This window comes from Dendrobates tinctorius, unplaced genomic scaffold, assembly GCF_039654945.1.
Source record: "Dendrobates tinctorius isolate UK_male_01 unplaced genomic scaffold, ASM3965494v1 ptg000016l, whole genome shotgun sequence".
Lineage (NCBI taxonomy): Eukaryota > Metazoa > Chordata > Amphibia > Anura > Dendrobatidae > Dendrobates > Dendrobates tinctorius.
The window spans coordinates 40,559,837-40,587,245 of record NW_027361684.1 but is presented as its reverse complement, the minus strand read 5'-3'; the positions used below and the strand labels follow the sequence as shown (position 1 = coordinate 40,587,245).

Genomic DNA, 27,409 nt, shown 5'->3' with positions numbered 1-27,409 from the left:
GGGTTTGGTGAGTTACCCAACAATTGTTCGCTCATAGTTATGCAAAGAAATCATTTTAGTGGTCTATTCTAATACCCAAAAAGATTTTAGTCTGTTTTTCAATTGAATTACATAATTATAAGTGACCTTAAAAAAGAAAAAGATCTGAAATGGCTATTCTTGGTAGGATTTTTTTTATTTTACATGATAAAAACCTGGAATTTTAAAAGGGGTGTGAAGATTATTCAGATCCACTGGAGGAGTAGTACTCACTCAGCTGTAGAAAATGCTTGTTCAAAGTTGTGCTTATGATTTGAAGGCACCAGAGCATCGTAGTCAAAATATTCTGGGAAGAAAGAGTGGACCAGAGCACAGAACGCCATCCCATCACTCCAGCTGGATGAAAAGTTCTGCAGATCAATGTTCTAAAAGACAAAACAAACGATCACTCCACACATAATTGCAATAAAAAGATTGTGATAGAAAACTGAATTGAGATGCGCTTTTCACATATAATTATTCTGGCGCGCACTTCATTATATTGTATAAATTGTGAGTAAAGAGCACTGGGCTTGAGGAGAGTGTATTCTCTGTGCATTATGTCAGTGATATTGATTTAAAGGGGAAAAAAAAAAAAACTTCCATGGAGGTCAAAGCACTAATGTCCCAACTAAGATGTTCCCAAAACTGCTATTGGTAAGAGAAGTTTCATAAGTCCGCAATCACTGGCCCGAGTAAACATGTCACCCAAGAGTCAATATACTAGCAAAATGCTTATTGGTCAGCCCATTGGATGTGGGCCATTACATTACCATTGTTGGCAGCACATGGGCTCATGTAAATGGTGATGTGCTGCTGACAATACCCGTACTGAACGGGGACAAAACGACCTCATTAACAATTATTCTGTCCCCAGAAAGCTGTGTTGGTCCTGTTCAATCAGATAATAAATGACCAAGGATGGAATTCTATCTAGTCACTGCTTGTAACGCGCAGAATAATGCTTACATGTACCAGTGTTTTTGCATCTCATCTTTTCTCTAAGTATTTATTAAGGGGATTTTTACAATATGGGGAAGGGGAAAAATAATAAGAATACAAACATATGTGTATCCATTCTGAATAGACATAGAAGTATAACGAAGGGAAATCTCATCTTTTGACAGCAATTTTATTTTAGATATAACTTCATTCTTATTGAATTTTTAAAATAAAGTTACAGAACAGGAAAACAAACAAACGAAAAAAACTTAGAATAGTAGCACAGAATACGTAACAGTATAACTTGGCAATCTACCAACAATAAGGATTGGACTCAACACTGAAGAATCCACATCTTACGATCATATTTTGACAAGGACAATTTCACAAGAGCAGGGGAGACAGGGAATATTTCTAATTCAGCACAGATTACTGAACTACTCTTCATAACAAAGACTACGAACAAGCTCTTTGTACCCAATATGTGTTCCAAATAGTCCAGACTGCTCATGCATGCACTGGACCCCAGGAGGGAGAGAAAAGCTTTAAACACTAGAACCACTAAAAATTTGACAACCCTAGAACAGCGGGAAAGGGTCATTTTGACTCTCATTAGAAATATAGTCATGGCCAAAAGTTTTGAGAAGGACACAAATATTAATTTTTACAAAGTCTACTGCTTCATTTTTTCTAATGGCAATTTGCATATACTCCAGAATGTTATAAAGAGTGATCAGCTTAACAGCAATTACTTGCAAAGTCAATATTTGCCTAGAAAATGAACTTTATCCCCCAAAACACATTTCAACATCATTGCAGCCCTGCCTTAAAAGGACCAGCTAACATCGTTTCAGTGATTGCTCCATTAACACAGGTGTGGGTGTTGATGAGGACAGGGCTGGAGATCAATCTGTCATGATTAAGTAAGAATGACACCACTGGACACTTTAAAAGGAGGCTGGTGCTTGGCATCATTGTTTCTCTTCTGTTAACCATGGTTATCTCGAAAGAAACACGTGCAGTCATCATTGCACTGCACAAAAATGGCCTAACAGGGAAGAGTATCGCAGCTAGAAAGATTGCACCTCAGTCAACAATCTATCGCATCATCAAGAACTTCAAGGAGAGAGGTTCCCTTGTTGCCAAAAAGGCTCCAGGGCACCCAAGAAAGACCAGCAAGTGCCAGGACCGTCTCTTAAAAGTGTTTCAGCTGCGGGATCGGGCTACCAGCAGTGCAGAGCTTGCTCAGGAATGGCAGCAGGCAGGTGTGAGTGCATCTGCACGCACTGTGAGGCGGAGACTCTTGGAGCAAGGCCTGGTCTCAAGAAGGGCAGCAAAGAAGCCACTTCTCTCCAGAAAAAAGATCATGGACAGACTGATATTCTGCAAGAGGTACAGGGAGTGGACTGCTGAGGACTGGGGTAAAGTCATTTTCTCTGATGAATCCCCTTTTCGATTGTTTGGGACATCTGGAAAACGGCTTATTCGGAGAAGACGAGGTGAGCGCTACCACCAGTCTTGTCTCATGCCAACTGTCAAGCATCCTGAAACCATTCATGTGTGGGGTTGCTTCTCAGCCAAGGGAATGGGCTCTCTCTCAGTCTTGCCTAAAAACACAGCCATGAATAAAGAATGGTACCAGAATGTCCTCCGAGAGCAACTTCTCCCAACCATCCAAAAGCAGTTTGGCGATCAACAATGCCTTTTTCAACATGATGGAGCACCTTGCCATAAAGCAAAGGTGATAACTAAATGGCTTAGGGAACAAAACAGAGATTTTGGGACCATGGCCTGGAAACTCCCCAGATCTTAATCCCATTGAGAACTTGTGGTCAATCATCAAGAGACGGGTGGACAAACAAAAACCTTCAAATTCAGACAAAATAAAAGCATTGATTTTGCAAGAATGGACTGCTATCAGTCAGGATTTGATCCAGAAGTTGATTGAGAGCATGCCAGGGAGAATTGCTGAGGTCCTGAAGAAAAAGGGTCAACACTGCAAATATTGACTTGCTGCATTAACTCATTCTAACTGTCAATATAACCTTTTGTTACTCATAATATTGTTGCAATTATATTTCTGTATGTGATAAAAACATCTGGCAAACACACATAAAAACCAGAGGGCAGCAGATCATGTGAAAATATAATATTTGTGTCATTCTCAAAACTTTTGGCCATGACTGTACACTAAAAACTTCCAAATGGGAATTTTAATAACCTATTTATTTCACATAATCTTTCAATAGACTGAATCAACTAAAGACTTTTTTTTATTTACACAAAAGTTTCACTGTTCTTGTACATTTTCCACAAACAGCTTTGTGTCACTTCTTGCAGAAATCACTTGCCTCATTGCCTTTGCAGAGACGAGACCTATTTGGCACTTCTTCAGTTTCCTAGATGGCCCTGCTAGTGCAGCTTCGTATACTTGACATGGTCCTTCCTCTTGCGCTTTGCTTCTCTTCAGTTCATTAGCCAGTTGAAGAACGAACTTTTCATATCATCTTTTTGTCCCATACCTGATTATAGATGACCTATCATCTAGCCTGATGAAGAGACCTGAGTAGTCTCGAAAGCTTGAAATTTGCTACCATCTTTTCAGTTAGCCATTAAAAGGTATCAACCACTGAGGACACTCAATTCTAAATATTCTTCTTTAGATGACCTAGGCATTAATTGACATCATATCCAAGATGTTGGAAGAAACATGCATCCGCCATCTCCTGCATGAATTCTGAGTGGTATATTTTCACGTCATTTGGTCAACCACATCCACTCTATACATTGTGGAGTTATAGAAGGTTAGTGAACTGAGAAGAATGTCATTTTTCTTTTTCATCCCTTGGTACACAGTCAAGGTGGAGTCTGCATTTCCAATTGGTCAGAGGATGGTGGTAGACTACACTTCAGCATTGCCGTTTTTCAGCTCAAGAGGAATTTTACAGTGAATCTTATTTATTGTCCCCATCAATTTTGTTTTATTCTCTTGGAGCTGAAGTTGAAGAGACATGAAGAAATTGTCTGTCGCCACGTTCCTTCCTTGGTTTAGAAATGGATCCATGAGGTGGAAAACACTGTACTCTCCCCAGTGGCTGCTTGTTCGGACGGGCATAGTTTTTTCCGTGATATGGAAAGGTGTTGCAGACATTCTTTGTTTCTACATCTGCAGCAATCCAGAATTTGAGTCCATATTTGTCTGGCTTGTTTGCCATAAACTGAATAAATTTGCATCTTAGTTTGCTTGGAAGTAATTGTTTATCAATGGTTATGTTTTCTCCTGGGCGGTTACAACAAAGGCAGTTTTCCATAAACTTTTCCCAAATTTCAGAGACAAGTGCGAACATGTCAGTTGATACACAGGTTGATTTCTCATTAAAATAGAGGAATCTTAGAAGCTCCCGAAATCAGTCCCTCGGCATCATGACCTTGATGAATTTTATTCCCCAAGAATGTGACCAAAGATCATCCAGACAGGTATTCTTTGCACAAAAAGTACCTCGGGTGTACATGATGCCGATCATTGTCTCAAACTCCTGAAGTGACATACTCCATTTTTTGTTGTTTAGTTAGAATGAATTAATTACAGAATCATCCACTTGATGACAGGCGTATGTAGTAAGACCTCCTCGCTCTTTTAGGACATTCAGATCTCCTCCAGATAATGATGAGTTGGCATCTATGATTTCCCATTCAGTGCCATCTTTTGCAACCATTGTCAAAGATGAGGCATTTGACTGAGCCTGCCGAGATGGTTAAGGCAAAGATTGTGGTAGATATGGATTCACATTCATTTCTGCAGACAACTCCTCCTCATTTGGACCTTCATCCTCACTTGTTTATGGTAGAAAAATCAACATCTGAATCAGATACATCACTTTCTGATTCAACATTCAAATTTTCTAGGAAAGACAAAATCGTTTCCCTAGAGATATGAAGTTGATCAGACATGATTGAAGACGTCAAGGCCAGATTACAAAGTCTAAATGAAAAACTGAACACTATGAGAGCTAAATAGGACAAGTTTGGACCTGCTAAAACAAGTGTCAACATTCCCTGCTGTCTGAAACATCATACATTAGCATTCAAAGGAGAAATTTCACTGGGGTCAAATTGACTGTTCTGGGTATATTACACAAAAAGTCATGAAGAAAATATATATTTTGTAGGTTGTAATATATACTGCAAAGAGAACAAAAAATAAAGTCACAGTACTTGGAGGAAAATGGTAAAAAACTGAATAAATTATTGAAGAAAAAATAAAGGTAAGAGGTTATTATGACCCCTTCCAGCGTTCTAGGGTAAAAAAAATCTTTAATTCATAAATGGCCATTTCTTTAAAAAGTGTAACTGTGCTTTCAAATAACTTTTCAGAAAAAAGTTGCGCTATTACATGAGCAAGAACACAATTTTTTTTTTACCATTATGTGTCTTGTGTCCTGCATTTTCACCAGTTTTCCTTTTGCATGCTCTATCTGTGATCTGCTAGGTGGTTGTGGACAGAGGGGGAAGAATACGAGCTGCAGTGATTTCTCCCACAGGCAGCACAGTACAGAGAGGGGAATGCCTGCTCTTCATTAACTTTTTAGCTCAGAGACAAGCTGCATCAACATGGAGGACATTATACAGCAGAGCTGAGCTGTTTTAATCTGAATCAAGCTCTGATGTGAGACAACATATGTCTCAGAACTCTGTACAGTGTTTTTCTGTCTGCCTCTATCGCCTTCCCTGCTGCTTACTCCTCCTTCCCTCTCCATAGAGTATAATGGGTGGCGTCACAGGACACCGGCAATCTGTCTCCTCTGAGCACAAGGAGCTTGAGCTGTACTATTGATTTACGCAAAGTTTGTTGAAAGTACAGTTCCTTTTTAAACACTTTATCTACCCGATATTTACCAATGTATTCTAGAAGTATATGGTTATGAAAACCCTTCAGAAGTCCTATCATAGTAGATTTTACAGAGTTAATCATGGACCTCTATGAAATAGTTCATGTAGCCAAATCATCATAGTAGTAGTAGTATTTTGGCGAAACTATATGGAAGACTAGAAAATAAACTATTAAACACACAATAGGCCCCCCCAAAAATAAAAATGGGTATTAACTTAAAAGAACTTAGAAAGCAATGTTTGGTTATAAATACAATAACCACTAAAAAAGTATAACCCATACAAATATTTTATTATAATTTAAATATTTAAAAGAATTTTTTTTTTTACAGTGCATCAATACTACTGGACATTTTACAAAGTGAGGGGACCAGCATCATACATAGTATTCAGTAGTGTTTTTAAGCCTAATCTAGCAAGTTATAGCCAACAACTACATATCATAAAAATCTAAATGTCACTTTTCCACATATAATAGGCATAAATAGTAAAAGCAAGCAGGATGGCAACACTTACATACACGCCTCCTGATGAAGTTTTAATACGAAACGTGCGTTGGGGCGGTGGGGACCTGTCTCATCATTTTTATATATGTAAGTGTTGCCATCCTGCTTGTTTTTACTATTTATGCCTATTATATGTGGAAAAGTGATATTTAGATTTTTATGATATGTAGTTGTTGGCTATGACTTGCTAGATTATGCTTAAAAACACTACTGAATACTATGTATGATGTTGGTCCCCTCACTTTGTATAATGCCCGGTAGTATTGATGCACTGTAAAAAAAATTATTTTAAATATTTAAATTATAATAAAATATTTTTATGGGTTATACTTTTTAGAGGTTATTGTATTTATAACCAAACGTTTTCTAGAAAATAAATTAGAAGTATTAATTTTTATGTCATACTTCGCTTTTTTTTATTTCACAACTGTATATAAAACACAGACAAGCAGCTGGATTCTGCAGGAGTCGACATCCCACCTTGTAGCCAATGGTTTTAGAGCGGCACCATTCCAGGAGGATCTGCTTAATGCTGCTGGCACTGGCGACTCCAAAACTCTGAGACCTTTTCAGCTTCACCTTGGATTCCCCCTTGTGTCTATGAATAGCAACAAAAGGAGATTAATAATCTGAGGCTTGAATATGCAGCACGAGCGCGCTATGCTTTTATATGTTTTTCTAAACGATTTCATAGTGAGAAGTTTTAGGAAAGAAAAAAGCCAACAAATTACCATTTCAACAACTTCCATACAGGTTGTCTAGCTTAAATACCCTATTAAATGAAAAAAAATCAAGTCTGATGGAGTAAAAAAAAAAAAAAAAAAAAATGTATCCACACTACTACAGCTGGGTTATAGAAGTATATACTCGCAGACCAAATACTTCTGGACGTTTCCTACAGATGTATCCAGTGTAGGCTATACGCTGAATATAAAAACATTTGCAGTACATATCCCTCACTTGTCCTGATCGTGAAAGAGTAACCTTCGTTTTGATTTTCATTTCATAAAACAATAGTACATGTGAAAATAAGTAACTTTGTAATGTATCTTATCAGAGAAATCGGCTTCTTTCTCTGCCAGAATTGATCAGTCATTATCAAAATTCACAATTTGAGGTTAAATCTGTAGTCAGAGAAGACAGACTCTCCCATTACTGAGATAGGAGATGGCAGTTGTTATTAAAGGTTCATCTCCCTCAAAGATCCTTCTACAGTCTCATCTGACCTAGCCAGGCAATGATTATAGGGCCCTTTACACATAGCGATATCGCTAAAGCGTCACCGATTTTGTGACGCAGCAGCGATATTGCTAGCGATATCGCTACATGTGATACTTACCTCCGACCGACTCCCCCGCTGGATATCGCTGATCGCGCGAGATCAGCCTGGTCCATTTCTCATCGTCGGCTTCCTGCTGGCGCCAACGAGCGAGCCATGGACGCAGGTGGAAGACGGTCACCCTCGCCGCTGCTGCATCGCTAGTGAGATCTGCCTGTTTGGCAGCTCACTAGTGACCATTTAGCGATGCACTAGTGATCCTGACCGGGTCGTATCGTGGTCGGGATCGCTGGTGCATCGCTAAATGTAACGGGGCCTTAAGTCTGCAGGCAACAAAGACTATATCCATTCTAGTATTGTACAGAAATATAAAATACAATTGCAATATATAAAACGTACAAGGTCCAGGTCTCCCAGTAATTTAGGAACTAAATGAAAAATTTGGCAGAAATTTTAATTAAGAAATAGATCTATAGAGACAGATCTATAGAGACATCCATTTATCTAATGTGTTGTAAGACTAACATATGAAAGTACTTGTTACATAAATAACACATAACAATGAAAATCTATTTTATCCCTCAAGCTAAGCAATGACCCCAATGTACATAAGGAAAACAAACTGCATCACTTGCATTTCCCATAGGATTCAACACTCCCAAATTTACATTGAACTTGCTGAAAATGTCTCCAAACACACTAAAGTATAGCAGCTTAATACAAACATATATGAGAGCAAAGTAAAGTTTATAATAACCATAAAAAAAGGGAAAAGGCCACCCACGGGGGTAAAAGTACAGATGGTTCATATAACTTATGAATGATCAGACACTGTATGAAAAACACTCCAGAACCCAACAGTGAAGTCTACATTACAAATTATGCCAAACACTGCCCTGCGCCTGAAGGCAGCCCTGTGCAAAGAAGTAGACAGGCAAAATATATAATGTAAACTATTATAAGTATTTTTAAAAGTTAAAATACGTGTTGTTCACATTGCATTAGAGCAGTCCGTTCAACGCATGCGTTAAACGGACTGCGCTAACGCTACTTCTTATTCAACGCATGCGTTAAACGGACTGCGCTAACGCTACTTCTTATTCAACGCATGCGTTAAAACGGACTGCGCTAGCGCTACTTCTTATTTTGATCACGTTATGCGATTGTGCTAGCGCAGCTGCTCCATCTGCGCTAGCAGTGACGGGCCCTCGAAGGCTGCAGACCGCGTCCGAGGGTCCGTCACAGCATGACGCACATCGCTAACGCATGACGATTATGACATACGTTAGTGATGCGCTACGTCATGGCAGTCTATGGGTGCGTTAACGGATGCGTTACATCGCGTTAATGCCGCGTTGTAACGCAATCCTTTAAACGAACTACCATAACGCTATGTGAACCTGGCGTAACATTCTGCAGCGCTTTTCAGTTTGCACACATTATCATTGCTGTTCCCATTGGGGCTCATAATCTAAATTCCCTATCAGTAAGTATTTGGAATGTGGGAGGAAACCAGAGAACCCGGAGGAAACCCACGCAAACACGGGGAGAATATACAAACTCATTGCAGATGTTGTCCTTCGTGGGATTTGAACCCAGCACTCCAGCGCTGCAAGGCTGCAGTGCTAACCACTGAGCCACCGTGCTATAATTATTATAATTTGATTTCCGGAACCATGACAGCACCAGCAGAAGAAAAAAAATCTGCCCCCAAGAAAAGGAAACCTACAGAATACAAAGGCAGAATTATCTCCGTATGCCACATTGTGTTTACATAGATTAAGAGATAGCCGCAAAGTTTAAAGGTACTGTCACACTTAGCGATGTACCAGCGATCCCGACCAGCGATATGACGCGGTCAGGATCGCTGGTACATCGCTAAGTGGTCGCTAGTGAGCTGCCACACAGGCAGATCTCACCAGCGACATCGCAGGGGACGGGGATCGCTACTTACCTGTCAGACGAGGCGATCCTGCGTCCTCCCGCCCGGCTCCACGCGTCGCTCGTCGGCGCCACAGGAAGCGCCGCAGGAAGCCGACGACAAGAAACAGTCCAGGACGTTCTCGCGCGACCAGCGATAACCAGTGGGGGAGAGGGTCGTAGGTAAGTATCAGACACAGCGATATCGCTAGCAATATCGCTATAACGTCACTAGTTATAGCGATATTGCTAGCGATATCTCTTAGTGTGACAGGCCCTTAAGACATGATAATGCCGAAAAGACTTTCCTTCCAGAGGAAATCGAGCATCCCAGATCCAGATAGTGCTTAAAGTAGAGCCCCCGTTACACATAATGTGTCCCAGTGATCCCAACAACGATCCGACATGATGGGATCGCTAGGACATCGTTAGTCTGATCGTTGGGGAGCTGTCACATAGACAGCCCCAGCAATCAGGACCAGCGACGCTGGCCGCTGGTTTCTAATGTAAAGGTACACGCTGGTTTTCAAGGTAAACATCGGGTATCTAAGAGGTCCGGCGCCTCCCATCTTTTAGCGATGACATCCTCCTCCTTACTTCTCCGCAGGCATACTATATCTGCCCTATTGAGGGCAGAGCAGAGTACTGCAGTGCACAGGCGCCGGGAAAGGTCAGAGAGGTCCGGCGCCAGCGGACTGCAGTACTTTACTCTGCCCTCAATAGGGCAGATATAGTATGCCTGCGCAGAATCCGCGGAGAAGTAAGGAGGAGGATGTCATCACTAGAAGATGGGAGGCGCCGGACCGAACTGGACCACCGGGTGAATCATAGAATCATAGAGTTGGAAGGGACCTCCTGGGCCATCTGGTCCAACCCCCTGTTCAAAGCAGGATTCGCTAAATCATCCCAGTCAGATGTCTGTCCAGCCTCTGTTTGAAGACTTCCATTGAAGGAGAACTCACCACTTCTCGTGGCAGCTTGTTCCATTCATTGATCACTCTAACTGTCAAAAAGTTTTTTCTAATATCTAATCTGTGTCTCCTCCCATTCAGTTTCATCCCATTGCTTCTAGTCTATCCTTGTGCAAATGAGAATAAAGTTGATCCTTCTACAATGTGACAGCCCTTTAGATATTTGTAGACAGCTATTAATTAAGTCTCCTCTCAGTCTTCAGTTTTGCAAACTAAACAATCCCAAATCCTGCAACCTTTCCTCATAAGACAGGGTTTGCAGACCGGCCACCATTCTGGTTGCTCTTTTCTGAACTTGCTCCAGTTTGTTGATGTCTTTTTTAAAATGTGGTGCCCAAAACTGGACACAATATTCCAGATGAGGTCTGACCAAAGAGGAGTAGAGGGAAATAATGACTTCACGTGATCTAGACTGTATGCTTCTGTTAATACATCCTAGAATTGCATTTGCCTTTTTTGCTGCTGCATCACACTGTTGACTCAAATTCAGTCTGTGATCTATTAGTATACCCAAGTCTTTTTCACATGTACTTTTGCTTAGCCCTATTCCTCCCATTCTGTATATGCTTTTTTCATTTTTATTGCCCAGATGTAGTACTTTGCATTTTTGCCTGTTAAAAACCATTCTGTTAGTTGCTGCCCACTTCTCCAGTTTATTTATATCTTTTTGAATCCTCTCTCTCTCTTCTCTAGTTTTAGCTATCCCTCCTAGCTTTGTGTTATCAGCAAATTTAATCAGTTTACCCTCAATTCCGTCATCTAAATCGTTGATAAAGATGTTGAACAATACGGGGCCCAGGACAGAGCCCTGTGGTACCCCACTTGAGACATTCTTCCAACTGGATATACAGCCATTTACGACCACTCTTTGGGTCCGATCACTAAGCCAGGTATGAATCCACCTAACAGTTGCCTTGTCCATTCCATACTTAGTCATTTTTTCAATAAGGATTGTATGAGAGACTTTGTCAAATGTGTTGCTGAAGTCAAGATATAATCTAACTTGTTTTTCACATCTTTCAGGTTACATCGGGGGCTTATCTACAGCATTACAGAATGCTGTAGATAAGCCCCTGATGGCGGTGGCCGCATCTCATAGGGCAAAAATGAGGTGACCGATTCCCTTTAAATTTATTAAATTTGATTAAATCTAATATAACACAAATTCCCTTTAAGTTTCTTTTCTACATGTCAATTCCTAAAGCATTTTTTGACTAAAAAAAATAAAAAGCCTCCAAATTTGGTCACTAGATTTATAAAAAGTAGAAAAGCTACAAAACCCACAAACTTCTTCACTGTATGAATAAGGCCTTTAAAAGATGGCTTGGTAGATATTTTGGGCTAAAGTTCTGAACACTAAAGTAAGATATATACCGTATATACTCGAATATAAGCCGAGATTTTCAGCCCTTTTTTTGGGCTGAAAGTCTCCCTCTCGGCTTATATTCGAGTCATATACACCGGGGGGTCGGAGGGGGAGAGGGGGCGGGGGTGTCATGTCATACTTACCCGTCCTGACGCTGTCTCTTGAGCCCCCAGCTTCTCCGCGCTCTCTGTTCCTGCCTTCAGCGGTCACGTGGTACCGCTCATTAAAACTCATGAATATGCGCATATTCATGAGTTTTAATGAGCGGTATCACATGACCGCTGAACGCAGGAAGAGAGAGCGCGGAGAAGCTTGGGGCTCAAGTGACAGCGTCAGGACGGGTAAGTATAGCGATACTCACCTGTCCTGCGTCCATGGCTGCTTGCTGCTGTCTGTCATCGGTCAGTGACTTGAGACAGCAGAGGGCGCGGTGACGTGATTAGTGCGCGCCGCGCCCCCTGCAGTCTGAACGTCACTGACTGATGACGTGGCAGATAGCGGTGAGCAGCCATGGACGCAGGACAGGTGAGTATCTGACACCCAGCGACGGAGAGGTGAGTATGTAATTTTTTTATTTTTACATGCTGCAGCAGCGGCAGCACATGGGGGAATAATCTTTAGGAGCTTCTAATGGGGGCAGTATATGGGGGAACAATCTATGGAGCTTCTTATGGGGGCAATATATGGGGGAATAATCTATGGAGCTGCTTATGGGGGCAGTATATGGGGGAACAATATGGAGCTTCTTATGGGGGCAGCATATGGGGGAATAATCTATGGAGCTTCTAATGGGGCAGTATATGGGGGAATAATCTATGGAGCTGCTTATGGGGGAAGTATATGGGGTAACAATCTATGGAGCTTCTAATGGGGGCAGCATATGGGGGAACAATCTATGGAGCTTCTAATGGGGGCAGCATATGGGGGAACAATCTATGGAGCTTCTAATGGGGGCAGCATATGGGGGAACAATCTATGGAGCTTCTAATGGGGGCAGCATATGGGGGAACAATCTATGGAGCTTCTTCTTGGGACACCATATGGGGGAATAATCTATGGAGCATTTCCCACCCTAGGCTTATACTCGAGTCAATAAGTTTTCACAGTTTTTTGTGGCAAAATTAGGGGGTCGGCTTATACTCGGGTCGGCTTATACTCGAGTATATACGGTAATAGTCCAACTATGCCCTATTAATATTATTGATCTAAAAATATGATCATTGCAATTATGTAAATTTCGTCCCTTATATTATGTATCTATGCACGCAAAAAACATGGATTTTTATGAGTACTCACCGTAAAATCCTTTTCTCCGAGACGCTCATTGGGGGACACAGATACTGTGGGTGTATGCTTCTGCCGCTAGGAGGCTGACACTAAGTGAAAAAAAGAGGTTAGCTCCTCCTCCGCAGTATACACCCTCGCCCCTATTGCGGGCGGAAATCAGTTTGGTGCCAAAGCAGTAGGAGGACAAAAAATCAGCCTTAATACAGGTACAACATGTCCAAAGGAAAACACCACCCCTATATCAAATAAGAAAACACATTCATTTAAACAAGAGCCAACTGGCTCATAGGGTGGGTGCTGTGTCCCCCAATGAGCGTCTCGGAGAAAAGGATTTTACGGTGAGTACTCATAAAAATCCATGTTTCTCCTTCGTCTCATTGGGGGACACAGATACTGTGGGACGTCCTAAAGCAGTCCATGAGTGGGAGATTGACTCACCGATCCAAGCTACATGCACCTCCTGTTTAAAGGTGCGCCACCGTTGCTTGGAGACTCCTTCTACCCAGGCTTGCATCCGCCGAGGCCTGAGTATGGATATTATGTTTGGCAAATGTGTGCAGGCTGGACCAGGTTGCTGCCTTGCAAACCTGTTCTGTCGAAGCCTGGTGCCGAAGCGCCCAAGAGGTGCCCACCGACCGGGTAGAGTGCGCTGTGATCCCTGTCGGAATCGGCGTGCCTCTAATGCAGTAGGACTCCTGAATAGTCAAACGAATCCATCTGGCTATGGTCGACTTTGCGGCAGCGAGTCCCTTCCTGCGTTCTTCAGGGAGCGCGAACAGCGTGTCCGTCTGAGGAAAGGGTGCCGTCCGTGACACGTACCTCCGGAGGGCTCTTACCAGGTCTAACGTGTGAAGAGCCTTCTTCCCCACGGTGCACCGGTGCTGGACAAAATGAAGGCAAAGCAACATCTTCAGTGATGTGACAAAGAGGACACGACCTTCGGCAGAAGAAGAGGGGCTGGTCTGAGGACCACCTTATACCTATGGAAAGTGAGGAACGGAGCTTGGCAGGATAGAGCCGCCAGCTCTGAAACCCGCCTGATGGAAGTGATGGCCACTAGGGGAACAACTTTCCAGGAAAAGTACCTTAAAGCGATATCCTGAAGCGGTTCCAATGGAGCTTCCTGCAGAACACTTAGGACCATGTTAGGAACCCAGGCGTCCATCGGCGCCATATAGGGAGGTATCAAGTGGGACACTCCCCGGATGAAAAGTTTTCACCTGCAAATTGGTAGCAACCCTGCACTGGAACAGGACGGATAAGGCCGACATTTGTCTCATGCGGAAACCTGGGGCAAAGCCCGAGTCTAATGCTCTACCGACTGAGCTATCCGGGCTCTCTGAGCCCGACTGGAGAAAAACCAAGATGTTGGAGATTGAGAAACTTAGCGGAGAAACACCGCGGCCTCGACATCAAGCAAAGTACACCTTCCAGGTGTGGTGGTAAATTCATGCTGAAGCAGGCCTCCGGGCGCTAATCGTTGTAGCGATCACCTTGCTCCCGAACCCTGCCTGGGTTAGAATCCAAGATTCAACGGCCCTGCCTTCAATCACAGGGTCCCTGAGTTCGGGTGGCAAATTAGCCCTTGAGACGGTAGATCTGGGCGCTCTAGCAGGCGCCCAGGAACATCGGCGAGCAGCTGCCTTAGATCTGCGTACCACGCTCCACGGGGCCAGTCTGGGGCCAGCAGAATCGCCGGGCCCCCCTTCCGTCTTGATCCCTTTGCTGACTCTCGAGTAGTGGCAGTGGGGAAAATAGATATGGGAGGCGATACTGGTTCCATGGTAGAACCACGCGTCCACTGCGAATGCCTGCGGGTCCCTGGCCCGAGCGACATATGTGGGCACCTTGGCATTCACTCTGGAAACCATCAGGTCCACATCCGGAGCTCCCCACAGTTGACAAATCTGTTGAAGAACTTTGGGATGTAGAGACCACTCTCCGGATGCAAGACCCTGCCGGCTGAGGAAGTCTGCCACCCAATTTTCCACGCCCGGGATGTGGACAGCCGAAATCACCGAGTGGTTTGCTTCGGCCCACTGAAGAATGTGCTCCACCTCGCGCATGGTTGTTCTGCTGCGGGTGCCCCCCTGACAAATTATGTAAACCACCGCCGTGGCGATGTCCGATGGAATCCGGACGGGGCGGCCTGCTAGAAAGTGATGAAACTTCTGCAGAGCCAGCCGAATTGCTCGTATCCCCAATAAGTTGATCGGGAGGCGTGCCTCCTGTGGCGACCACCGTTTCTGGGTTGTGTGGTGGCGAAACACCGCTCCACAACCGAGGAGACTGACATTGATTGTCATTATCAACCCATGACATGGGGGGAACGGTTTCCCCTAGGCCAGAGAAGAACTGGTTATCCACCATCCGAACGACTGCCTGACTTGAGAGGACAGTTTGCACCACCGATCGAGCGTGAAAGGATTCTTGTCCCAGGCTGACACGAGGCGTGCTGCAGGGGGTGAAGGATGGAACTGGATGAAAGTTATCGCTTCGATTGCTGCCACCATTTTCCCTAGGATCCTTATCGCGGATCGGATGGTATGAGGGACTGGTTGGCGTAGTGTCCGGACTCCCTGCCGGAGACTAGCGCCCTTTCCTGAGGGAGAATTATCAACCTTCAGCAAGCGTCGAAGATCATTCCTAGGAAGGAGATCCTCTGAGCTGGCACAAGGGATGATTTCTTTGCATTGACCAACCATCTAAGCGGCAAGAGTATCTAGCATGATGTTGACACCTTCCTCACATGCCCGTATTGACGGGCCCTTGACCAAGAGGTCGTCCAGATAAGGCAAGATGACTATGTCTCGAGAATGTAGTGTGGCCCTGACAATTGCCATAACCTTTGTGAATACTCTGGGAGCCGTGGCTAGCCCGAAGGGTAGCGCTACGAACTGCAAATGCTGAACGCTGATGGCGAAGCGTAGCCACCTCTGATGAGGAGGAAAAAATGGGAATATGCAGAAATGCGTCCTGGCTGTCAATTGAGGCCAAGTATTCTCACTGCTCCATGACCGCTATGACTGAACATAGAGACTCCAGCCGGGAATGTCTGATCCTGATGAATTTGTTCAGAAGCTTCAGGTCCAAAAAACAGGCCTGACAGACCCGTCCTTTTTGGGAACTGCAAAAAGGTTGGAATGAAATCCCTGAGCTCTTCTGTGTTCCGGCACTGGAACAATGACTCCGTTGTGCAGGAGCGACTTGATGGCTCCCAATAGAGCCCTTACCTGGGTATCCACCCTGGGAAGCCGGGAAAGAAAAAACCATCTTGGAGGGTATCTGACAAATTCTATTTTGTAACTGGAGGACACCCAATTCTTTTACCCATGCGTCGTGAGCGATGTTGGCCCAGACGTGGTGAAAACAGAGTAGGCGGCCGCCCACTTTGCTGGTGTCGTCTGGTAAAGACCTCGAGTCATTTGGCCGATGATCCTTAGGATCTGGGTCCCCTCGATCTGGCCTGTTGAGCACGCATTCTCCCCAATGGGTTGGCTCTATATGGCCTGCTGCTCCCTATCCTGATTGGGGCGGCCTGAGGTGGCGGAATTGGGCCCCATAGTCCACCCGGAGTCTTTTAACGCATGACCCCGGACCGGTCTCCTATTCGGGTCCCGGACCAGGCTCAGGCTGCTTAGCGGCCACCACCTGACCAATGCTGTCACGCCCGGCCTAGAATGGCCGGTGGCACTGCGAAAGGCCCGAAAACGTGCCTGAACCGGGAGACGAAAAAACGATTTAACCTTCCGTTGAGGGAGAGACCCGCTCTGTCCTCCTGTGGAGTCGGAGATAAATTGATACAAAAATTGGCGGCCGCACCGATAAGGCAGGGAAGTCAAGGACTTCTTGGAAGTAGAATCGGCCCGCCATGTCCTCAACCACAGGGCTCTTCAGATAGAGATTGCATTAGCGGCAGCAAGTGCTGAACAATTGGCCGCATCCAAAGACGCATTCAATACATAATCTCCGGCCATCGTCATCTGACATTTGACCTCCGAGATCTCTGCAGGTAGATCCTGCTCCTGCGTGACCTTGTTTAATGTTTCTGACTATGATATCATAGCCTTGGCTACCCAAGTTGCTGCGAACGAGGGAGCGAGTGCAGACCCGGACGCCTCATATACTGAACGACCTAGGCTCTCAATAAGGCAGTCAGTGGGATCTTTAATCGAGGAAACCCTATGGACAGATAACCGGGTCTTAGTGGCCAGGCGTGAAACCGGAGGATCCACTATCGGGGATTCCATCGATTGTTTACGGAGGTCTGGAGCAAACGGATAACGTTTCGAGTGCCTTTTAACCCGAGAAAAAAGCAATTTGGGACGTTCTCTGTGCCGCTGCACTATGTCCTCAAACTCAGGGTGAGAGGAACAAATTCTGTGCAGCCGCTTCACCCGTTTACCTGCCACTTTACGCCCCGTAGCCGCTGCGGTATCTTCCTCAATCCCCAGGGTCTGATTGATGGCTTCTATGAGGCTGTCCACTGTTTCACGTGACCCTGGAGTGTCCAGGTCCATGGGCTCATCTGAGTCACAATCTGAGGTCTGCTCGCTATCAACCACTGGTGACGGGGAGCGAGAAGCAGATCTTACGGATGCCGAAGGCACCGGATAGACTGGGCGACACCGTGTGGATTCGTTTCCCCCGGGTCTGCCTGGAGTGAGGGTGGCCCCTGCAGGCCGGAGGCTCCTGTGAGGTGGAGGGTTCCCTCTAAAGGCGGCGAGACACTGTCCCTGCCCCTATCTGGGGCTTGAAGGGATTTTATTGCTCTCGTAAGCGACGCCATATACTGTGACAGTGATCGGGCCCACTCCGGGGCATTTGACACATTGGTCGCGGTCGCAGGGGAGGGCTCCTGGGCGCGTTTTGGATTCGCATAAATGCTGCTCTGCGCCCGCGGAAACGCAGACCGACAAGAGATGCATGCCGCGTAAAAGAACGTGTGCGTCTTTGCTTTTGTTCGGACATGCTGTATCTGTCCGCTGCTGGGGATATGGGGAGGAGGTAGCCTCTCGGGCAGCACTTACCCCAGTCCTGCGCCCCCCCATCCTGGATGCTCCTTTAAATCGCATGCCGACATCTATGGCGCGCACCAGCCTGTAAAATCGCTCTAGGGGCGGTACTCCCATCTTGCGGCCTAGCCCGTGCTCTGAAGCCGGGGCCTCGATTTTTACCGCCGCCGAGTGCGGGGCGGGCTGCCGGAAGTGACACGCGGCCCGGAGGGCGGAACTTCCGGCCGCGGCCTAGCTCCGGCCGAAGCCGCGGCCTCAATTTTTCCCATACCCGACCGGGGGGGCGCGGTACCAAAAGTAGCACTACTGACCGGCGCAGTGTTCCTGTCCTGACGGATCCAGATCCAGCAGGTATGTGAGGGGGTCTTTGATAAAAAATAGGACGGTGCAGGCACCCTAGCTCCATCTAACCCCTTCAGGGGGTGAGGAGAGGGACCGTCCGCCACCTTGCAGCACCGCCGTCTAGCGTTGGTGGAGCAGTGGGGGCCACACAGGCTAGTCTTGTGCCTCTGTGCAAGCCCATGGTTTCAATACCTAGGGGTGGACAGGGCTAAGTCTGGCATAATGTCCCACGTCGCGGGAGAGGATACGTGGAGGGATACTCGCACGTGGTCGCCCGTTGATGGTTTGGGGAAATCGGATCCTTTCAATAGGATGCGTTGCCCCTGTCTTATCTTCATAAAATAAAAAACAAAGAAAAAAATAGATGTCTGGGGAAAAGTCCCAGAGATGTCCCTCGGCGCGGGAAAGGATACGCGGAGACGATACTCAACACGTGCTCGCCCGTTGATGGTTTGGGGAGATCGGACCCTTTCAATAGGATCCGTCGCCCCTGTCTCATCTTCATAGTAAACTAGAAAAAAATAGTCTGGAGAGATCCAGACTGTGTGTGCCTCCATAGGACACTAAGCAAAAAACTGATTTCCGCCCGCAATAGGGGCGAGGGTGTATACTGCGGAGTAGGAGCTAACCTCTTTTTTTCACTTAGTGTCAGCCTCCTAGCGGCAGAAGCATACACCCACAGTATCTGTGTCCCCCAATGAGACGAAGGAGAAAACTGTTTCATACTGCCATCAATGGAACACTGCATAAAAGGGATAAAAACGTGAGCACTCCCATCCTGTAAAACATCTTTATTCAATTCCATTCTTCTTTACATGACTCTGCAATGAAGCTTCCACCCTGCCGAAATGTGCCCACTAGTTATATTTCCCTCCCAATGTGTTGGCTAATGTATGGCCGTTGTCTATATTTAGGTTTGAAAGAATAGTAAACTACATTTTCAATTTTGCATCAGTCACAAACATTTTTAAAGAACATAAAAACCACTCGTCTATAAAATACTAAATAAAATGTAGTCTGCCGAAATATTCTAAGCATGTAGTCACAAGATTAATAACCAGTGCATATTTACCCAAGAGATAATCATCCTTGACTACTCCTGTACCTGTCTCTGAAAAATGTAGACATCACAGACCATACAGCGCATGAATTCCATTGCCAAGAGGTACATTTTCTGACATACAGTGCACTTTCTTAAATGCAAGCTGAACGGATCAATGAGAACATTATAAATTAAAAGCAAGGCACCCACAGTGGTTAAATCTGCTAGCTCTATACATATAAAAATAGTTAAAAGCTATGAATGATGGATGGCAGTCTAATATAATCATATTTACTTTCAATGTTATCTACGCATACATACAGTGGCAACTAATGATACCGTCACATTTAGTGATGCACCAGTGATCCCGACAACAATTCGACCCGGACAGGATCGCTGGTGCATCGCTAAATTGTCGCTAGTGAGCTGCCAAACAGGCAGATCTCACCAGCGACATAGCAGCGGTCGGCCGTCGTTACTTACCTGTCAGATGCGACGATGAAGACATCCTCCCGCCTGCGTCCATGCGTTGCTCGTCGGCGCCAGCAGGAAGCCAGCAGGAAGTGGCCGACGAGAAACGGCCCAGGACGTTCTCGCGCAATCAGCGATAACCAGCGGGGGAGCCGGTGGGAGGCAAGTATCACACATAGCTATATCGCTAGCAATATCGCTGCTGCGTTACAAAATCGGTGACACTTTAGAGATATCGCTAGCGATCTCGCTTAGTGTGACGGCCCTTAAGAGTTTGGGCACCCCTGGTCCAAATTACTGTTATTTTGAACAGTTAAGCAAGTTGAAGAAAGGAAAGGCCTAAAGTTAAAGATGACATTTTCTTTGTATTATAGGCAAAAAAAAGTCAATTCTTACATTTTAAAAACTACAAAATGGAAAAAGGGCCAATGCAAAAGTTTGGACACACTTGGAAATCTGTGTGGTCAGATAACTTCGACCAAGGTTTCAGACTGTAAATTAGCAGATTATGGCTTGTTCACCATCATTGTTAGGAAAGGCGAGGTGATGCAAAATTTCTCAGCTTTATAAAAACCCAGCCTCTTCTAGCCTTGTACCAAAAAACAGGAGCCATGAATTATTCTAAGCAGCTGCCTAGCACTCTGAAAATGAAACTGGTGGCGGCCTACAAAGCAGAAGGCTATAAGAAGATATCAAAGCATTTTCAAGTTGCCCTTTCTTCAGTTCGAAATTAACAAATGACATTAAACAGGAATAGTGGAGGTCAAGCTAAAGTCTGGAAGACCAAACAAAATTTCACCAGTGAGCTGCTAGTAGGATTGTTAGAGAGGAAAATCAGAAACCCCACTAGACTACAAAAAACCTTCAGAAAGATTTAGGAGACAGAGTTGTGAAACATTGCTCTACTGTTCAGGGACACCACACAAATATGGCCTTCAAGAAAGTTAGAAGGAAGAAAACCTCTCCTGCGCACTCACCATAAAATTCAGAGTCAAAAGTATGCAAAAGAACATCTAAACAAGCCTGATGCATTTTGGAAACAAGTCCTGTGAACTGATGATCAAAATGTTTGGTGGAAAAAGGGCACAAAATATCAGGAAAAAACATCCTGTCAATCATTAAGCATGGGAGTCGATCAATCATGCTTTGGCGTTGTGTTGCAGCAAATGGCGCAGGGAACATTTCACGGGTAGAGGGAACAATGGATTCAATTAAATTTTAACAAATTCTTGATGCAAACATAACATCTGTGAAAAAGCTGAAGTTGAAAAAAGGATGGCTTCTTCAAATGGATAATGATCCTAAACACATGTCAAAATCCACAATAGGCTACCTCAAAAGGCACAAGCTGAAGATTTTACAATGGCCCTCACGGTCGCCTTGAACTGAACATCATTGAAAATCTGTGGCTAGACCTCAAAATAGCAGTGCATGCAAGACAACCCAGGAATCTCAAAGAACTGGAAGAATGGATGAAAATTCCTCAAAAAAAGAATTGAAAGACTCTTCGCTGGTTACAAAAAGTGTGGGTATGTACCATGCAGGGTGGCCAAACTTTTTCCTAAGTCCATTTTTCTTTTTGTAATTTTTAAAACCTAAAAAGATGAAAGGAAAAAATAAAATAAAAATATATAAATAAAATCTATATCTATATATATTTTTGGGCTGAAAATACAAAGAAAATGTGTCATTTTTAACTTTAGGCCTTTTAGAGATCATTTCATCTTCACCTTGCTTAACTGTTCACAACAGTAATGTTGACCAGGGGTGCCCAAACTTTTTCATGCCACTGTATAGTAATACACTGTCCAGCTTAGGACAGGATCTTGGCAAATTTATGCTCAATGACAGAAGGAGAAGAACGGGCGACCAGTCTGGACACATCTTTCTATTGACCAGCGACTGCAAGACAAAAATTTTAAAGACAGGTCTTGCCGGATGGTGACCATTTGCTAAAGCACCATTCCAGTGTTTTATTTATTTTTTTACTTCAGAACTTTGTGTCACTAATCTAAGATCCTTGACCCAGAAACCTTCCACTTACCCATCGCCCTCCTCAGCTCTTTGCAGCATACTGGTCCCATGCCGCAATATTGTGACCACAACTTCTCACTGACTGGAAGTCAGAAGTAATGGTTACTTACCCTCAAAGTAAAGCTATGAGAGCCTTGTTCTGACTCTTATAGACTTACATTGAGTTATGACTTCCTGAATGCCAAGCAAACACTGCAACAATCCCGCAGGTCACAAACTGCTGGAGACAGACCGGAACGGTGCCGATAGAAGATGAAGACGGTGGCTGGTAAGTGATGAAGACTAGGGGCAGGAAACATACATCAGAAACACCACTCCAGCGCTGCATTAACACCCCTCCCTCCCCCAAAGTTTGGGCTTTAAGTTTCACCTCACAAACTTTTGTTTGGTTAAAAACCACTATCTTTGATCAACTTTGGTTTATATGCATGGCCACGTTCAGGTCATTCTAAAAACACGCAGCGTAGGGAGTTTGAGTGGACTACAAGCTGCCGTTTACTGCAACCTATTGCTTGTGAATAGAACAAGTTACAATAGTCAGTAGTTGATGAGAGGAAGCATACTGGCAATTCAATTTATTGTACCTGCTCTTCTGCATCACTGAAATGCTGCCTCTGATAAACAGTGATTAAGATACATTTTTACATAAAAGAGTTTTAGCACCACTCCAGCATTTTTTTTTTTTCATTGCAGCACTGGAGTGGTGCTTCTATTCTAAAAGGTGCCCGCACTTAGTCTTAAGGCGCTTTCACATTGCGTTGTGTCCCCCCCATCGGGCCAAAAGTCCGAAATCCCCCTCAAAACGGGGTCTGGACGTATGCACCGACGGGGCCACAGACTGCAATTGACGGCAGAGTGAACGTGCTCTCTGCAGTGTGTTTTTTTCCCCAAGAGTGTACTCCTACAGGAGGCGGACACTCAGACGTAGTAGACTGCGTCTAACAACACTTTGTCAAACTTACCTAAATAGGAACATAAATGAAAGAAACTTAAAAGGGATAGGTGACAAATGTTAGATTGATAGATATCCCACTGATCACTAGGTTGTATGCTTGATTGGCAACCTTTTAAAACTCTCCTAAGCCGCAGTCTTGGAGAAAGAGGGGTAATCGAGTTAACAGTTTTTGAAAATGGTACGGTGAAACTCCCTGCAATCTAGTGACATTTAGGAGATAAAAGATTCTGGCTGGAAAACATGCTAATAATAATAATAATAAATTTTATTTCTATAGCGCCGACATATTCCGCAGCACTTTACATTTCAGAGGGGATTTGTACAGACAATAGACATTACAGCATAACAATAATCACAAAGATTATAACAAATACCAAGAGGAAAGAGGGCCCTGCTCGCAAGCTTACAGTCTATGAGGAAAGAGGTAGACACGAAAGGTGGGTGGTAACAGTTGTCCTGATTGTATGGACCAGCCATAATGTTAAGTGTGTAACAGTACAGACACAGAGGGCTAATGGATGCATAAAGCATGTGGGAACATGATGCGGGGAACCTGGTTATGGTAAAACTTTTGGCTGTGCCACACAGGGATAGATTAGGTTAATGTGTTGAGGCGATAGGCTAGTCTGAATAAATGCGTTTTCAGGGCACGCTTAAAATTGTGGCGATTGGGGACTAATCGTATTGACCTGGGAAGTGCATTCCAAAGAATTGGCGCAGCACGTGTAAAGTCTTGGAGACGGGAGTGGGAGGTTCTGACTATTGAGGATGCTAACCTCAGGTCATCAGCAGAACGGAGGGCGCGGGTAGGGTGGTATACTGAAACAAGGGAGGAGATGTAGGGTGGTGCTGAGCCATGGAGGGCTTTGTGGGTGAGGATAATAAGTTTATACTGAATTCTGGAGTGGATGGGTAGCCGGTGTAATGACTGGCACAAGGTAGAGACATCGGTGTAACGATTGGTGAGGAATATAATAATAATAATAATAATCTTTATTTTTATATAGCGCTAACATATTCCGCAGCGCTTTACAGTTTGCACACATTTTCATCACTGTCCCCGATGGGGCTCACAATCTAAATTCCCTATCAGTATGTCTTTGGAGTGTGGGAGGAAACCGGAGTGCCCGGAGGAAACCCACGCAAACACGGGGAGAACATACAAACTCCTTGCAGATGTTGTCCTAGGTGGGATTCGAACCCAGGACTCCAGCGCTGCAAGGCTGCAGTGCTAACCACTGAGCCACCGTGCTGCCCAATAGGAATATGATCCTGGCTGCAGCATTCAAGACAGATTGGAGAGGGGAGAGTTTGGTAAGAGGGAGACCGATTAGAAGAGAGTTACAATAGTCGAGACAAGAATGAATAAGAGAAACAGTAAGAGTTTTTGCAGAGTCAAAAGTAAGAAAAGGTCGAATTCTAGAAATGTTTTTGAGGTGCAGATGACAAGAGCGAGCCAGTGATCGAATGTGGGGGGCAAAGGAAAGCTCGGAATCAAGTATGACCCCAAGACAGCGGGCCTGTTGCTGGGGAGTAATAGTGGAACCACACACAGAAATGGCAATGTCGGGTATAGGTACATTAGTAGAGGGAGGAAACACCAGGAGTTCAGTCTTTGACAGGTTCAGTTTCAGATATAGTGAGGGCATGATGTTAGACACAGCGTTTAGACAATCGCCGGTGTTTTCTAGAAAGGCTGGCGTGATGTCAGGAGAAGAAGCGTATAATTGGGTGTCATCAGCATAGAGATGGTACTGGAAACCAAATCTGCTGATTGTTTGACCAATAGGGGCAGTGTACAAGGAGAAGAGGAGGAGGGGGCCTAGAACCGATCCTTGAGGAACCCCAACAGTAAGGGGAAGGTGAGAGGAGGAGGAACCGGCAAAAGATACAGTAAAGGAGTGGTCAGAGAGAAAGGAGGAGAACCATGAGAGAACGGTGTCCTTGAGGCCAATGGAACGGAGCATAGTGAGGAGGAGCTGATGATCCACAGTGTCAAATGCTGCAGAGAGATCCAAGAGAATTAAAATGGAGTAATGACCATTTGATTTAGCTGTTAGTAGATCATTGGAGACTTTAGTGAGGACAGTTTCAGTAGAGTGTAAAGAGCGGAAACCGGATTGCAGAGGGTCGAGAAGAGAGTTATCAAAGAGATAGCGGATAAGACGGGAGTGGACCAGGCGTTCCAGGAGTTTAGAGATGAAAGGAAAAATTAGAGACAGGTCTATAGTTAGCGGCACAGTTTTGGTCGAGGAATGGTTTTTTAAGTAGTGGATATATGATGGCATGCTTAAATGAGGAGGGAAAGATACCAGAAGAGAAAGAGAGGTTAAATATTTTAGTTAGGTGAGGGGTGACAGCAGGGGAAAGGGACTGAAGGAGATGTGACGGAAATGGGTCACTGGTGCAAGTGGTTGGGCGAGAAGATGCAAGGAGCCTGCTTACTTCTTCTTCTGTGACTGGTTCAAAATCAGAGAGTGAGCTAGATGCAGTGGGGGAGGGAGGACAGTGCATGGTATGAGGTGATTGGGAGATAATTTCCTGTTGAATCTGGTCAATTTTATCTTTGAAGTAATTGGCCAGATCGTCAGCTCCGAGCTCCGTGGTTGGGGCCTGTACTCTTGGGTTGAGTAGAGAATGAAAAGTGTCAAAGAGACGTTTCGGGTTATTGGACAGTGAGGTGATGAGGGTGTTGAAATAGGCTTGTTTGGAGAGGTGAAGGGCAGTGTTGTATGTTCGAAGCATAAACTTAAAATGGATGAAAATGCATGCTCCATAGGTTTGTGAACTTATACTATGTAGTATAGTGCTACTATATAAAAGGTGTGCATGTAAGGAACATTTCTCTTACTTGCTACTATCTTGTTCAAATTTCTCAAAGAAGGCTTTACGAACTTGGGTTCCAGAGGATCTTGGCAATGTTTGTGATCTCATTAACTCACGCTTCTTCTCAGGTTGACGATTCAGGGTTGGAGGTGGAGAGTGAGATTTTGGAGTAACATCAAAATACCTGTCTGTGCTGCAAAGCAAACAAAGACAACATTGACTACTGAGCTACGTGAACACCACATTACAAATAATGAATTGCAGTCGGAACAATAAATCCTACATGATCATTGAAAGCACATGTACCACCTACTGTTACAACAGAGCTTTCCATTCTTTGTCAGAAATGAATAATGCACACACCAGTCACTAAGCACATTGTATTTCCAGAACAATAAAATGCATAAGAATACACTTTCCAATGAATGTAACCACATTATTGTGTGAACTGATCAAAATAAAGTCTAAGCACATGCATACATGAACGAGAATTAAACGTAAAAAAATATCAAAAACAAATATGGTTGCCTTACTACAGCTAGAAAAACTTTTATTCAGCATATAAAACAAACTTTCTATGTAACACACATCATGACAAGGGCTATGCTTAAGCCCCCTATCCGCATTAAACTAATATTGTCTGAACCTATCAATATCGGACAGATTTGGCCGACAAATGCAGGTGTGGAAAACCTTTTTTCTGCAAAGGGCAATTTGGATATTTATACCATACTTTGGGGGCCGCACAAAATTATTAACTTGAAAATGACCCTGCTATATTTGTTCAAACATTTAATTAACTTTTCTCTAACGTGATGGCTGGAGCTGCATCTCTTCGGTGCGACATGTGGTGTTATGTGGTATGGATGATGTTGCTACTCGTAACTGCTTTCTCAGTCTTAGGCTGGTTTCAGACTAGCGCATTTTACAGGCAGCGCACGGCGCTGCTAATCCCCGCCCTCTGCCCGCCCCGTCCGGTCATTTCCTCCTACTATCGCACACGGCTGCATGCGATCTGCGCACCCTATCTTCAGCATAGCGTGCACTGGCAGGATTTTTGCGTGCGCTGCGCACTTTTGAAGGTGCGCCGAGCGCACCAAAATGCAACATGGTGCGTTTGGCACACACCGGCGCACCTTCAAAAGTGCACAGCGCACGCAAAAATCCTACTAGCGCACGGTCTGCACACCCTATGCTAAAGATAGCGTGCGCAGATCGCATGCAGCCATGTGCGATTTTAGGAGGAAATGACCGGACGGGGCAGGGCTTAGCGGCGCCGTGCGCTGCATGTAGAATGCGCTAGTCTGAAACCAGCCTTACGTCAGTCTGGAGAGCAGGCAACTATTTGCAATAAGTTTTGTAAAGAATTTGCAGCAGTAAGTTGCACCTGAACACAGATGTATATTACACTGCAAGTCTAGATACATTAGGAAATCCATCACTGCTCGCATTACATTTATAAATCTTAAGCACTGGGAGCTCTGCAGAATACATCACACAGGAGACACAGAGGCTGCTATATATACATCACACAGGAGACACACA

At 44.6% G+C, this 27,409-nt stretch overlaps 1 protein-coding gene across 1 annotated transcript in view; it reads right to left on the bottom strand.

The window, feature by feature from the left end:
• Positions 1 to 27,409, bottom strand: part of SMTNL2 (smoothelin like 2) — a 157,247-nt gene that overhangs the window by 18,430 nt on the left and 111,408 nt on the right. The window contains exons 6-8 of the mRNA XM_073565712.1: positions 25,890 to 26,057; positions 6,837 to 6,954; positions 253 to 404 (exon numbers count right to left, since the gene is read on the bottom strand). Of these exons, the coding sequence (XP_073421813.1) occupies positions 253 to 404; positions 6,837 to 6,954; positions 25,890 to 26,057 (438 nt within the window). The remainder of the gene's footprint in view (positions 1 to 252; positions 405 to 6,836; positions 6,955 to 25,889; positions 26,058 to 27,409) is intronic.